Genomic DNA, 13,633 nt, shown 5'->3' with positions numbered 1-13,633 from the left:
CTCAAATAGATTGATCTCTGTTAGTGAAAAAATAGAATAGAACAGCGATCAACCATCAATGAAGAACCGAATCGATCGAAAGTGAGCCAGGATAATTTTGGACGGTATCGATACTATTTTGAGATAGTCAATTCGCGACCACCGTACAAGCATCAGCAATGGAACCGATTCTGCCAACGGAAATTCTGCAGGGAATATTAGCTTTTCTTCCATTGAGTGATTTGCTGAATGCTTCGCTCGTTTGTACCACCTGGAATAGTGCGGCGGAACTTTTGATAGTGCGAAAATGTCGTCTGAAGGTGGTAAACGAAATGAGCGATCATCTGAGATTGATCCGGGAAAGATGTCGAAATTATAGAACGGTTCGGATTTGCTGCCGCGACGAATGGTCCCCGATGAGGTTGATAGTAGGAGAACTGGCCAAAAAGATACAACCCAACGAGTTAGTGCTACAGTTCATCATAGAAAATCACCTGTTTCAGTTTTATCAAACCTTTAGCGAGTGGTTCAAGCATCTGGTATCTATTCAAATATGCGTTCACGACAATTTCAGCGAATATTATTCAAACACAAATGAATGCTTCGAAATGTGCTTTCCGATGGTCAGATTTCTGCAATGGGATGAAAACAAATATTTCTCGAGAAATAAAACGATATGTTTGAATGTTCCTAACGTGGAATCGATTTACTTTCGAAACAGCTTCGACGAAACTTCTGAACTGAAAATTTTTAAATGCAACCATGTGAAAAGGCTGATCGGATATCTCAACACGAAAGATCTATCGCAGATACTGAGCGTTGAAACGTTATCAAATTTAGAACATATCACACTCGATTGTGGATTCCGTCAAGTGGATTTCGGTTTTCTAGGTCGAATACCGAACTTGAAGTCGCTAGTTCTGGTTGTTGAAAAAAAGTGCTTACGAACCCTCGATTCCATTCAAAATCTTGCTTCGCTAGAGAAACTTCACATCAACTCGCAATTCTACTCTCTCGGAGATAACGGTGTGGCTGATTTTACAAAGTTGGAGAAAACACTAGAATCTTTAAAACAGATCGAGCTCACCGGATTCGACATACTCATACCAGATACTATCAACTGTCCACGTTTGAAAAATTTAAAGCTGGACAACGTGGAAATTAAAAACAAAACCAATAATTTGACAATATTTGCCCCGAAGCTCAATGTGCTATCGCTTTCAATAAGCATCCTATCGCGGATAGGCATTTTGAATAATAACTTATTGGGCACATTGACCACGAACGTTGAAGACACCGAGCAGTGGAAAACTAGGAAGCAAGACCTTTACCAATTTCTGAAGGCGCATAACAGTATTAGAGCATTGTCCCTACAAACAACATTAATGAAAAGTATAATCCAAGAGTTTCGCCCTCTCGACGAAGCATTGATGCAAATTGAAAAACTGCAACTTCGAGACATGACCGTTGAGTTGGACACTTTCGAAGCAATTTCCAAATGGAAATCTTTAAAGGTAAGTATTCGTTTACATATTAGCAACGGACTCAAACTTCTTAAATGTCACTTGTTTACCATATTTCAGCATCTTCTACTGGAAGACTGTACAATCCAAGTGAGCGGCTCTGAGACGATGATAATTTTACCGTTTGTCAAAAGAATGGACATATCACAGTATCGTTCCAAGGTTGCTCCACTCACCAAAGTACCGATCCAGCTTGTGAACGAAAAAGTTCGAGAGAAGCTGTCTCCCTCGGCGGCTTTTCTGATGACGACGCATATATCAGAATCATGAAGCCAAACAAGTTTACCTGATGTTATTCGAATGAATTGTACTTTCTATAAAGTTTACCTAAAATTTAAAAACCACTAAAATCATTTGGTTTTAGCTCTGTGCGTGAAAAGTATTGAAAACACCGTAGGAACAGAAAGACATGGAAAAAGTATTGTTTTTTAAATGTATATGACTATTGGAATTATTGGTACCTAATTTAAAACTGATTAGTAAAATTGGCATTTCCAGGGCTAGAAGCGACCATGAGGCAAAAAGGAGGGCATAATAGTTACTTTTAAGTGAAATTAGGGTAAAAATAGTGACCTGATCAAGTCGAAAAGTAACTTAATAGTGAATTCAAAAATTCCTATAGAACGATTCTTAGACAATTTTGCTTGAAAATAAGATTTTTAAAAGGCTCTTAACCGCTCTAATAGAAAGGCATATGTTAGACGAAGAGGAGCATTTTACCTAAATAAATTTTGATGATTTAGGAATGAAGACTACAGTTCTGAAACACCAGTAGGAGAGAACTAAAAGATCGTACCCGAAGGACTACGACAAATGAGCCCGATGGAAACTTCGAGTTCATCTATTTTCTTTGACAAAACAAACCTACAAATTTTTCAAGTTCACCCTACACCCAAATCAGATTATGTATTTTCAAAGCCACTAAGACAGTTGAAGGAGACTCAAATTAAATTGAAAATTCTACAAATGTACTGAAATTAAAACTAGCACAGGTTTGACAAAAGGTTTAAAGAAAAGACCCGAGGTTAAGTTTGGCTCACTTTTGAAAAAAATGACAGATATTTAGAGAAAGTCATGAAGTAACAATAGGAAGATCCTCATAAAAATGCAACTTATTGAAACAAGAATGCAAATAAATTAACACCAGTATTGACAGTTGACACTTCTATCCTTCTTGTCATTTTTGTCATTTTTGTCAATGTTGTCATTTTTGTCATTTTTGTCATTTTTGTCATTTTTGTCATTTTTGTCATTTTTGTCATTTTTGTCATTTTTGTCACTTTTGTCATTTTTGTCATTTTTGTCATTTTTGTCATTTTTGTCATTTTTGTCAATTTTGTCAATTTTGTCATTTTTGTCATTTTTGTCATTTTTGTCATTTTTGTCATTTTTGTCATTTTTGTCATTTTTGTCATTTTTGTCATTTTTGTCATTTTTGTCATTTTTGTCATTTTTGTCATTTTTGTCATTTTTGTCATTTTTGTCATTTTTGTCATTTTTGTCATTTTTGTCATTTTTGTCATTTTTGTCATTTTTGTCATTTTTGTCATTTTTGTCATTTTTGTCATTTTTGTCATTTTTGTCATTTTTGTCATTTTTGTCATTTTTGTCATTTTTGTCATTTTTGTCATTTTTGTCATTTTTGTCATTTTTTGTCATTTTGTCATTTTTGTCATTTTTGTCATTTTTGTCATTTTTGTCATTTTTGTCATTTTTGTCATTTTTGTCATTTTTGTCATTTTTTTATTTTTGTAATTTTTGTAATTTTTGAAATTTTTGTAATTTTTGTAATTTTTGTCATTTTTGTAATTTTTATCATTTTTGTCATTTCTGTCATTTTTGTCATTTTTGTAATTTTTGTCATTTTTGTCATTTTTGTCCTTTTTGTCATTTTTGTCATTTTTGTCATTTTTGTCATTTTTGTCATTTTTGTAATTTTTGTAATTTTTGTAATTTTTGTCATTTTTGTCATTTTTGTCATTTTTGTCATTTTTGTCATTTTTGTCATTTTTGTCATTTTTGTCATTTTTGTCATTTTTGTCATTTTTGTCATTTTTGTCATTTTTGTCATTTTTGTCATTTTTGTCATTTTTGTCATTTTTGTCATTTTTGTCATTTTTGTCATTTTTGTCATTTTTGTCATTTTTGTCATTTTTGTCATTTTTGTCATTTTTGTCATTTTTGTCTGTCATTTTGGTCATTTTTGATATATTTGTAATATTTTTATCATTTTTGTCATTTTTGTCATTTTTGTCTGTCATTTTGGTCATTTTTGATATATTTGTAATATGTTTATCATTTTTGTCATTTTTGGATATATTTCTCGTTTTTGTCATTCTCGTCATGCTTATCATTTTTGACATTTTTGATTTTTTTTTTTGTTATTTGTAACAAATTCTTTGAAATATTTTTTTTAGTTTTCCTATCTCTGTTCTGGACCACCTTGATAACCGGACACAAATGCCAAACAAGAACATTTTATGTTAATGCCGTTCAATCTTTTTGCGGGGTTTCATATAAATACCTCCCATTCAAATGTTTGTCTCAAGTTTTCAAAACGTAAACATTTGCGCGCTCGTGAAATCTCCGGTCCATAAAATCGATGGATTTCGACGACCTACCAATTGAAATTGTGCAAGAAATACTGTCGTACCTTCCGCTAAAAGGACTACTCGGCGCGTCGCTGGTTTGCCGGAAATGGCTCTACTATTCCGAACCCCTCGTGATTCGAAAATGTTGCTTCCGTATCGCTCTCAGTGCCGTCGAGCATATAGATATGCTAAACAAGTTGCTGCGGAGTTACCAAAACATCGAAATTCGCAATGTTGAATATTGGAACGAACTGAGCCGGCTTATGTTAATTTTGCCCAAAAAGCTTAGCCCTAGAATGCTGGTCCTGAGAAATATATCCATGGTCAATTTGGAGCGGTTCTATCAATGTTTTCCCCCTTGGTTCGATTCTTTGGAATCGATTTTCGTATGCCTTATTTTGGATGCCAGCGACTCGGATGTAGTGGAAAGTTTCACAATGACCTTACCGAAATTGCAGCACTTGGAATGGTACGAACGAGTCGAATTTGTTGAACCGAAAACTGTTACGATACACGCCCCTTGCCTTGTTTCGGCATCTGTAGAAGATAACTTCGATGCAGCAGCCCTATTGCGACTTGGCACAACCAACAACTTGAAGCGTCTGAAATGCACTTTTTGGCGAACGTTCAGCAGAAATGGTTTCGTAGATATATTTCCTGGTTCCTTCACTTCGTTGGAAACCCTCACGCTTGATTTTGGTTTTGAGCGTCATGATACATCCTTCCTTCTGGACATGCCCAACCTGCGTTGGCTGGATTTAAGACTAGGATCCAAAACTAGTACAAGCAATTTTCTAGATCACATACAAAACTGTAAGCTGCTTACCGTGCTGAGGCTACGGGCAGAATCAACCGTTACATATATTGATCTTGTTAAATTGTGTAACGATTTGGAAAACCTGGAAAAAATTGACTTCGTTGGACTTGGAGTTCAGGTTTTCAGGCGAATATATGCCAAGAATCTCAAGTTCCTCAAACTGGAACACTTTAGCTTCCTCGATCAGGTAGATAATCTCACGCTTGTGGCTCCGAAGCTCAACACTCTGTGCCTTCCATCGGAAGTTCTACCGAAAACGCACATCGATGGCAACAGCAACTGTTTGGTGAAACTGTTTGTTGATTTGGGATCGGTACATCTGGCCGTGGCCATTCAACAGCAGCTGAGGCCTTTCGTTCAGCAGCATGAATGCATCAGGGATGTGGCCCTGCGGAATTCACACTTCACCCGATCTTCGTATTTGGTGATGCCCTCGGATGAACCAGTTCCGTTCGTCGAAAGACTGGAACTGCGGAAGCTGGGAGTTGATCTGACATTTTTCCATTACCTATCCAAGTGGAAAACTTTAAAGGTAGGAACAATTCTAAGCTTTATTTAATCAATGTTTACTCTAGACATATTTTCTTCAGCATCTCTCTCTCATCGGGTGTACGATCGAGTGCCGCAGTGCATCCGAAATGGTACACTTGAGCCAGTTACGCTCCCTACACGTGGATTTTGTTAAACTGCTTAGTACCGATCGGAAAACCTTCCCTTTGGTGGTGGATGGTGCCGAAGAAATCATCTGTGAATGGATTCAACCGGTGTTTGTGTTCCATTCACGTAATCTCAAGCTCAACTGTTCGGCTATGACTACTATCTGGAATGACGAAATCGGAGCGTTTTAAAAACTAAAGGCTTTGGGTGCAGCTTAGCTTTATAAGGTAAGCAATTTTTGTAAATTTAATTAAAATATTTAGCTGTGTGTAATCGTTATACACAAAACATGATTAATAATTTTAATATATTTTTTCACATATTCAATTACTTCACAATATGTTTAAAAGGTTGATCATAACATGAGTTAAACTGGATGGGCTCTGAAGAAAGAAATGTCCATGATTTTCATTACACATTTTGGTTTTATTTGAATAATCGTCAAACTAATTTAGGTACCTTTAATATCAATATAACCGATAATTGGTTTACTTCTCGTCGATCAATGCCCAAACCTCGGCTTGTCCATTAAACCTCATAATCGAGTAAAAGGCGGGTGTCAAATCCTCTAATGAACCAACCTTCGACATCACATACAGTCACGTCACGCTGCCTGACTTAACTCACACTGGGCTCACGGTATAGTGCTTTTTCCAACCAGTCGGTCGAATACGAATATCTTCCACACCAAATGCGAGAGTATCCGTGAAATCGTCGGGAATAGCCGTGTTGAAGACATATCCAGTTGTTGATCCCTTTCGCCCGATGATGGGTACTTTGCTCCGACAGGTAAATGGAAACTCCATTCGGCCGCTGTCGTCCAACTGAACGGAACGAAGTTGCAGCGTTTTCAACCGATGTAGGGGCATGACCGATTCCCAAATTTCGTAGCGTATCCGTACGACACACCGAGTTAAGATCAGATGCTAGAAAGAAAACATGTATTCAATTATGTTTAAAAAATAGAAGTTCAGGTTTGAAAATTGTAAACTTTCGACATTTTTTCGAATTGTATCAGCTTGAACCACGTGATTGATCTTGTTCAAACGATTACCTTTCCATCGAATAGCGGAATACAAGAGTTGTTGCAAAGTCCATACGATGAAATCAACACTTACCCTGAGAGTTTCCGATTCGGCAAGCTTCTGGATGCAATAGACAGTAAGCTCCAGATTGATCAGATGTAGTCTATCGACAGCAAGCGGCATCGGTTGAGGCAGGCCAAAGTTGGACGGTAGGTTATCGTGTTGATCAGTCTTATATAGCGTTACGTCGCGTACCTTCGGCGAACGATTGAGGAAAGGCAACAAGTATAGCACAATGGATTCCTCGATGCGAAAAGCATCCAGATTGACGAATAGCTTCTGCGGTGTACGCCCGTCTTGTAGAACAATCGAAGGAAGTAGCAAAAGTGACAGTGAGATAATTTCCAAATTCGGGTAATTAAGGTAAAGCGGCTGCTCGTTCCTGAGCACTACTTCCGTGAGTTTGAGCAACGCTAAGTTCTGAAAAATGTTTGTTGGTCTAGAGCTGACCTTAAGGCATATGTTATTCAATTCTAACTGAACAAGATTTGGCAGTGATTGGCCAAGTTGAGCCAGTGAGACGCTGCAAAGTGCTCCCTCGTTTTCCATCATGTGTATTTGGAGCCCCTCGAGGGTTTTGTATTTACAAATTATTTCAATAGTTTGATTAAACAACAGAGGTAAAAGTTCTTTATCGTATTCTAGGGCCAGATTAAGCCATGTGAGATTTCCAAGAGATCGAAGAAACCCGACGTCCTGGATGGTATTGTAGATTCGCAAAATTAAGCATGTCAAGTTATTTAAAGCTTGCTGAAACATATCTCCGAAATTTTTCCTATACAATGTACATTCTAATGTTTCCATTTTATCGCTTCTCATCAAGATAAGATTAAGCTTACTACCAAAGCTGTCGTTAACAACTAATCGTTTCAAAACGGGTGCATCGATACTGATAGTACGGTTTCCTCGCCTCAAATGGTTTTCACTCCAATACAATTGTTGCACTTTTGGCAAACAAATGGTATGGCTCCAGCCACTCCACCCGTCGTTTCTCAAAAATCGATGATCGAAAGATACATGCAATTCTTCTAAATCCGCCAACCAAGAGCCAAACTTTTGAAAAAGCTGTTTCAACGAATCTGCCATAGTTCGGCAAACCATCATCTGTCTCACTGCCAGCCTACCGCTGCAAATGCTCAGCACAGGCTCAATCTGTTCCCAGCCGGCACTGTTGAGCTGCTGAATCAGTATGCTCCGATGGTGGCGTTCGCTGACCATTAACGTTTCTAAATTTTTCTGCTGAACACTGCTAACCACGAACCAGCATCTCCGGGCTATAAGGATACCGGCTACTCGATACCAATGATGGTTTACCACACTGATCTCGTACAGTTCGTTCAGGTTGAGCCATTCGAAAATCGCTAACATCATTTCTATCGGCAGACTATCGAACGACATGGCTACAACAGGTGTTACTACTCCCGTCTCTCATAATGCAACTGAACGAAGAACTGCCCCTGTGGAAGTGTACAAAAAAAAACGAATGTACTGCTAAAATACTAGAATACAGTAACATAAATTGTCCCCACAAATGAGACTTCATAGTATTGTTTGCTTTGAACAATGCACGTCTTCGTCTACGTATACTACCGTAAAGGCAAATCGATCACAGCAGAATAGTTCTTTTACCTACCTGGTAGGTATAATTTGATTAAAGACTGTCTTTTACTACTATTCAAAAATGTTCTATTATTAACTAAATACAATGCTTCCGACAAAATATTGTTGAATGTTCGATGGAATGCTGAAAATACTGTGTCCTACCTTGTTCCCAACACGATGACTCACAATCTTGGAAATACACCAATTTTTGCGAAACTATCCGCGATTTCGAAGCTAATTTTTGACAGGTCGTGTGTGTGCAAGAAAATGTAAACAAATGGGTGGAAATACTAGCTTGTAATAAATTTTTGTTTTCTCCGAATTGGTAAGGATTTTCAAAAAATGGTAAATACCAACTTAAAGTAGAAAGTTCAGAGATTATTTTGAGCTATAGGAGAAAATGTGTATGTGCCGTGAGGCATCGTAAATCGAAGACAAAAAAAGTCATTTTTTTACTATTACAAAAACCTCTCGGAGTATTTTACATATTTTTCAATGAAAACTTAAGCAGAATGCACATTTTCAATTGCAGTTTGTTAATAGAGAAGTCAATTAACATTTCTTTGGAACTTGGAAAAGCCCCAATAATTGATAAGCTAGAAATTTCTATTCAAAAATACATGGATTTATGCTATTTTCTACTCGGTTTTCCTCTGCAGCTGCATACAATCAGGCGTAATAATTTTGAAGCTGGAGGGCAGATTTGGATATTTGATGGTGGTTGAAGTTAATGAAAAAAAGATTCTTGAATTACCACACAACTTAAGTTTACTTTTTGCTATTCAGTTGACATCGTTCAATGGTTATATCATGTTTTGTACTTTTATCGGACTTTATGGTCTGATTTTTTTTGGGAAAACTCATTGGAAATCAAATTAATGCGACCACTAGCCTTAGCGAATTTCAATTAAGAATTTAACATTTAATACCGTCTGAAGCTGAAACCTCTTCAATTTTTACATCTAAATTATTTATGAAATGTAACAACTAAACCCAATCCAATAGTTAGTTGATAGTAAAACGATAAAATTGTTCCTGTATATATACCAGCGAAAAGCACATACAGTTCGATATAAAGATATAATTTTGAAATATAGATAGAAAATATGAAAAATGGAAAAGTCTTGATGAAAAGAATCAATTTACATGTTGGTTTTTCATTACCAACTGACTATTTTAAAACGGAACAATCACATAGAATTGAATCTTCAACCGGGCTAATTTATTTCAATTTAAGTGAAAATAAACTTCAATTTTTCAAAAGAGTGTTTTTTTTCATAATCATTTGGATATATGAAAATTTTAATCAAAAAGTTATAAGGTCATCTTTGATTTATCGTTCACCCGGAATGTTGCTCACGCAACATCGTACTACTCCAGATGGCAGCAGCGCAGCTTCGAAACAGCGAATACTGAAGCACTTTTACAAAACAAAACCGGCACGATTGTTGTTTTGCCAAATTTTACGCACCCACCCACACGCTCTTTTTTTTTAACTCAAAATTAAGTATGACCGAGGTTCAAAACATAGTTCGATTCTATGAACTTAAAGTTAACCCGCATAATCAATTACAATATATAGAGAATATTCTATATTGTCTCTAAACGTTATCGTTTATTGTAAAGTGAACAGTATATGTACAATAACACAGACCATATTAACAATCTGTATTATGATTATCTGTTAAAGTACCATATGGGGAAAGGGCTGTTAAGCATGTTTACCATTCAAAAAGAGCGATTTTTTCGAACAAATATTTCATGCTACATTATTGGATACGGTTAAAATATCATCCACTTTTGGCGAGCAAAACAATCTACCTGAATGTTCTAGCTACGTTGGAATACAAAATCATAGATTTCATCAACTTCAATGGATATAGTTTGCTTATAGTAGTTTGTAGTAAAAATAACGCTCAATCATACGTTCCGCATATTGTAAAATATTTTTAAAAAGAGCTTCCCTGTACCATAACCAATATAGTTCCAATTCTTTCCCACAAAAAATAAAATAAAATTAAAAAATTTAAATGTTGAGATTTTTATTTTTTATTTCTGATATTATACATGGATTATACAATCTTACCTATTTGTGCAGATCTGCATTGTTCAGCCTTTCAGTAGATTTTTTTTCCGCTCTCCGCTCAGCAGAGATCTTTGTTTCTGTAATTTCATTAGTTTTATTTAATCTCACTAGTTTTTATCGATAATATAATATAGTTTTACTTACTTTTCGCGTTCTGTGTGTTTTTCTCAGCGTGATTCTTTTTTTTCGGAGCCATTTTGAACACAGTTTTCAGTTCCGAACCTGGCGTGGGGTTGTCGACACAAATTTTAACGAAGTGAAGTGAAAATTAGCAGATGCTGAACCCAAGAGCGAAAAAATGCATAAGCTCACAACTACATCTTAAAATAACAATATTAGTTATTATCCGCAAGAGGTGAAATGATAACGACTTGTCTAACTCATACAATGTTGTCAATGTTGTTTTTTTTTAATTTAATGTCTAATGCTAAGAAAATATAAGGAAACTTTGTCGTACACTGTTAGAGTCCTGGATAAGGTCCAGAGACAATATTCAAAGGTTGCAAATTTTTATTCTCTTATTATACTATACTTACTAAATCATATATCATATTGTCACTGTCACTGATACGATCCTGTCATAATTTATTGAGGTAATAAAATTTTGAACATGTATAATGAAATGATACTTGGAAGATATTTCATACTGGTACTGCTACCAATATATTAAGTTAATAGTTAGTACTATATCCCCAACTGTTTTTAATTATGCGGGAAGTACCCTGTTTTCCTCCTTGCGATGGATCAAAACGGAGTTCGAACTGCGAACTCAAAATTGATCCCTTTTTTTTCCTTCGGCGAGGGATCAAAGCTGAGTTCGAACTTATGAACTAAAAATTGAACTCTCTTTGTTGGACTGAAAACACTTAGCGAGTTCAGTCCGAACCGGAACAGCAACCAACGAACACGTCGCAAAATTATGTCGTTCCGGAACAATTACCGGAAGACTATGAAGCAACTTCATAATGAAATGCATGGTCATGTCAGCGGAAAATTTTGTCCGTCATTGTCATCATATGGTGAGAGGCTTGGAATGTCCGGAAACTTCCGGATGTTGTTTACTTCCCGTGGGAAGTAACATCCGGAAGTTTTCTTTGACCGGGAATGTCAAAACTTTCCACCGCTCTGTAATTGCAATGCAATGTACCGGAACAGCAACATCCGGGTGCAACAAATTTTAATCATCCTTTAATTTCCTGAAAATCAGCTTGTTTCGGATTTTATCGCAGAAAAAGTCCTTGGAATCTACTTTAGACTTTTATGTAGATCAAAGCTAAAATTACAAATAAAGATTACAATTTGTAGGGGTAAGAAAGTTAACTATGTAAACTCACATTAAGTTTCCCGATCCTCTTGCGGGAGTAGCTTTTGGTTAACTGTTTCTACTTAATTTACAGTAGGATCTGCATGGAATATCGGAGCATTAGTTACATGTATAATTTTTATGGTAATTTTACCTTACTTTAAGAAATGAAGATAATACTTCGTCAAATCTGTCACTTCTAACCTATCTCACAGATCTCACGTGGTTCTAGAAAATTTTATAGTAAAATGTAATATTTCGTTTCGGTACAATTCATTGTGTTACTTACAGCTTTTCAGCATAAAAATCACTATTAAATGAAACTAACTGTGATAACCACTGTGATACTAGCTTTAAGTAGAATTTTAACTGTGATAATAGTAATTAGGTAGATGTAAGAAATATAGTGTGCAAGTTTCTAGGAATTTTTGCCAATTAACATAAAATGATGACTTTTAATTCTCTTCTGTTCTCTACGTCTGACATTCGTTGTCGTTGTCCCACACTACACATAAGCGTTTCTACCCAACCTTATCGAGGGGGGCGCATTCTTCAGTGGTGCCCAACATATCCCCGACCCGTAAATCTGGTCCGGAAGTCACTTCCGGTTCGGTTTTACCTGAACTTATCTCGAGCACCGCTAGCTTAGCCACACCTCGTTTCAACCTTCCATCGTTCGTACGAATCCAAGCTTGACGAATTCTTCCATCAGCAGACACCACAGGCTCGTCAACGATTCCACGGACCCAGCACTTCCGATTGGTGCCTTCGACGATATACACCAAGTCTCCTTTCTGCACAGGGTTCGTTTCATCATGCCACTTAGTGCGCGGGTTCAAACTAGGAACGTATTCCTTGATCCAGCGGTCCCACATCTTGTACGCCAACTGCTGGGAACGCTGATATGAATTGCGCAAAGAAACTGCATCTTGAGGATACGGTGGTACTGAATCAATTTCATTCGTAGGTGAACTTCGAAGAAAGTGATTTGGACTTAGAGCTTCTTCTTCTGCTACGTCTCCGGATACACTTGTTAAAGGGCGAGCGTTGATCATATCCTCAGCTTCAATCATGGAAGTTTGCAGTATTTCATCCGTTAGGCGCCTTCCATCATGTAGTGCGAACAGAGCTTCCTTCACCGACCTTACTTTTTATCTATTTACTGATTTTCGCACCCATTGTTGCCATCCAGGTTGGTATTTGTGTTTGTTTATTTTCTGAAGGCGACGACCGGCTGCGTTGCTACCGGGTTGCTACATAAACGCATCCTGTAACAACCTACTGCTCGAATGCTATTTCTCGAATCAAGTTAGCAACTGTTGGTGCGATGATGGGTTGATAGATATGTTGCTGAATGTACTCGATTCGAGGTTTAGCAACCATTGGTGGGCCTGGTCTAAGGTTCGTAGCAGTACCAACCATTTGGAAAATCTTGAGACATCGATAATAGGTTCCGGAATAAACACATCATGGTACAAGAACTGAGCCCTTAATTCTTCGGAAACATTTGCTTTGGGCGGCCGCTGAGAAGGCCACCTTTCTTCGGTTTCATACAAAAATTGCGGTCCAACGAACCACACACTATCATCTGTCAGCTTGGAACCTACACTCCATTTGGTCAGCAGGTCGGCCACATTGGATTTTGTCGGGACCCAACGCCACTCCGAAAGCTTCGTGTTGCTCAAAATTTCTCCGATGCGATGACCCACGAATTGTGAGTATTTTCGTTGATCGGATCTGATCCACGAGAGAACTGTTTGTGAATCAGTCCAAAAATATCGTTGAGTTATTGGAAGACGATGGTTCTTTTGCACTGTATCAGCTAATCTCGCCCCCAGCACTGCTGCCTGCAGCTCATTTCGAGGGATCGACAACTGCTGGATGGGTGACACCTTAGAACGGCTCATGGCTAAGGAACATCGCACGGTCTCGTCCACGACCACACGGAGATAAGCCACGCAACCATAGGCGGCTTCGCTTGCATCAGTGA

The 13,633-nt window shown here is 37.3% G+C and overlaps 3 protein-coding genes across 5 annotated transcripts; 2 read left to right on the top strand and 1 right to left on the bottom strand.

The window, feature by feature from the left end:
• The first annotated feature begins 55 nt into the window (after nucleotides 1-55).
• On the top strand, nucleotides 56-2,652 carry LOC129747720 (uncharacterized). The gene is made up of 2 exons (XM_055742058.1): nucleotides 56-1,493; nucleotides 1,563-2,652. The coding sequence occupies exons 1-2, from the start codon at nucleotides 159-161 to the stop codon at nucleotides 1,770-1,772; spliced, it is 1,545 nt and encodes a 514-aa protein (XP_055598033.1). The 5' UTR covers nucleotides 56-158; the 3' UTR covers nucleotides 1,773-2,652.
• A 1,382-nt stretch (nucleotides 2,653-4,034) lies between these two features.
• Nucleotides 4,035-8,542, top strand: LOC129749791 (uncharacterized). The gene is made up of 2 exons (XM_055744874.1): nucleotides 4,035-5,442; nucleotides 5,501-8,542. The coding sequence occupies exons 1-2, from the start codon at nucleotides 4,105-4,107 to the stop codon at nucleotides 5,756-5,758; spliced, it is 1,596 nt and encodes a 531-aa protein (XP_055600849.1). The 5' UTR covers nucleotides 4,035-4,104; the 3' UTR covers nucleotides 5,759-8,542.
• LOC129749789 (uncharacterized) lies at nucleotides 5,933-12,119 on the bottom strand. Of its 3 annotated transcripts, none has more exons than XM_055744871.1 (3): nucleotides 11,933-12,119; nucleotides 6,686-8,109; nucleotides 5,933-6,493 (listed from the first exon to the last, which is right to left on the bottom strand). In XM_055744871.1, exons 2-3 carry the CDS (start codon nucleotides 8,048-8,050, stop codon nucleotides 6,191-6,193), a joined length of 1,668 nt encoding a protein of 555 aa, XP_055600846.1. In that variant the 5' UTR covers nucleotides 8,051-8,109; nucleotides 11,933-12,119; the 3' UTR covers nucleotides 5,933-6,190. The 3 variants fall into 3 exon arrangements, with proteins under 3 accessions (XP_055600846.1, XP_055600844.1, XP_055600847.1); XM_055744869.1 differs by lacking the exon at nucleotides 11,933-12,119 and adding an exon at nucleotides 8,417-8,529; XM_055744872.1 differs by lacking the exon at nucleotides 11,933-12,119 and adding an exon at nucleotides 8,286-8,416.
• Nucleotides 12,120-13,633: the final 1,514 nt, after the last annotated feature.

The sequence above is a fragment of the Uranotaenia lowii genome, chromosome 2, assembly GCF_029784155.1.
Source record: "Uranotaenia lowii strain MFRU-FL chromosome 2, ASM2978415v1, whole genome shotgun sequence".
NCBI classification, from domain to species: Eukaryota; Metazoa; Arthropoda; class Insecta; order Diptera; family Culicidae; genus Uranotaenia; species Uranotaenia lowii.
Note: the sequence above shows the minus strand (reverse complement) of the source record. Positions and strands in the feature narration are given on the sequence as shown.

Coding starts and splice junctions, on each gene's coding strand:
- LOC129747720 (XM_055742058.1), top strand. CDS start 159: ATGGAACCGATTCTGCCAACGGAAATTCTGCAGGGAATATTAGCTTTT. Junction 1,494..1,562: donor CCAAATGGAAATCTTTAAAG/GTAAGTATTCGT, acceptor ACCATATTTCAG/CATCTTCTACTGGAAGACTG.
- LOC129749789 (XM_055744871.1), bottom strand. CDS start 8,050: ATGTCGTTCGATAGTCTGCCGATAGAAATGATGTTAGCGATTTTCGAA. Junction 6,494..6,685: donor CCGAATCGGAAACTCTCAGG/GTAAGTGTTGAT, acceptor TTTTCTTTCTAG/CATCTGATCTTAACTCGGTG.
- LOC129749791 (XM_055744874.1), top strand. CDS start 4,105: ATGGATTTCGACGACCTACCAATTGAAATTGTGCAAGAAATACTGTCG. Junction 5,443..5,500: donor CCAAGTGGAAAACTTTAAAG/GTAGGAACAATT, acceptor TATTTTCTTCAG/CATCTCTCTCTCATCGGGTG.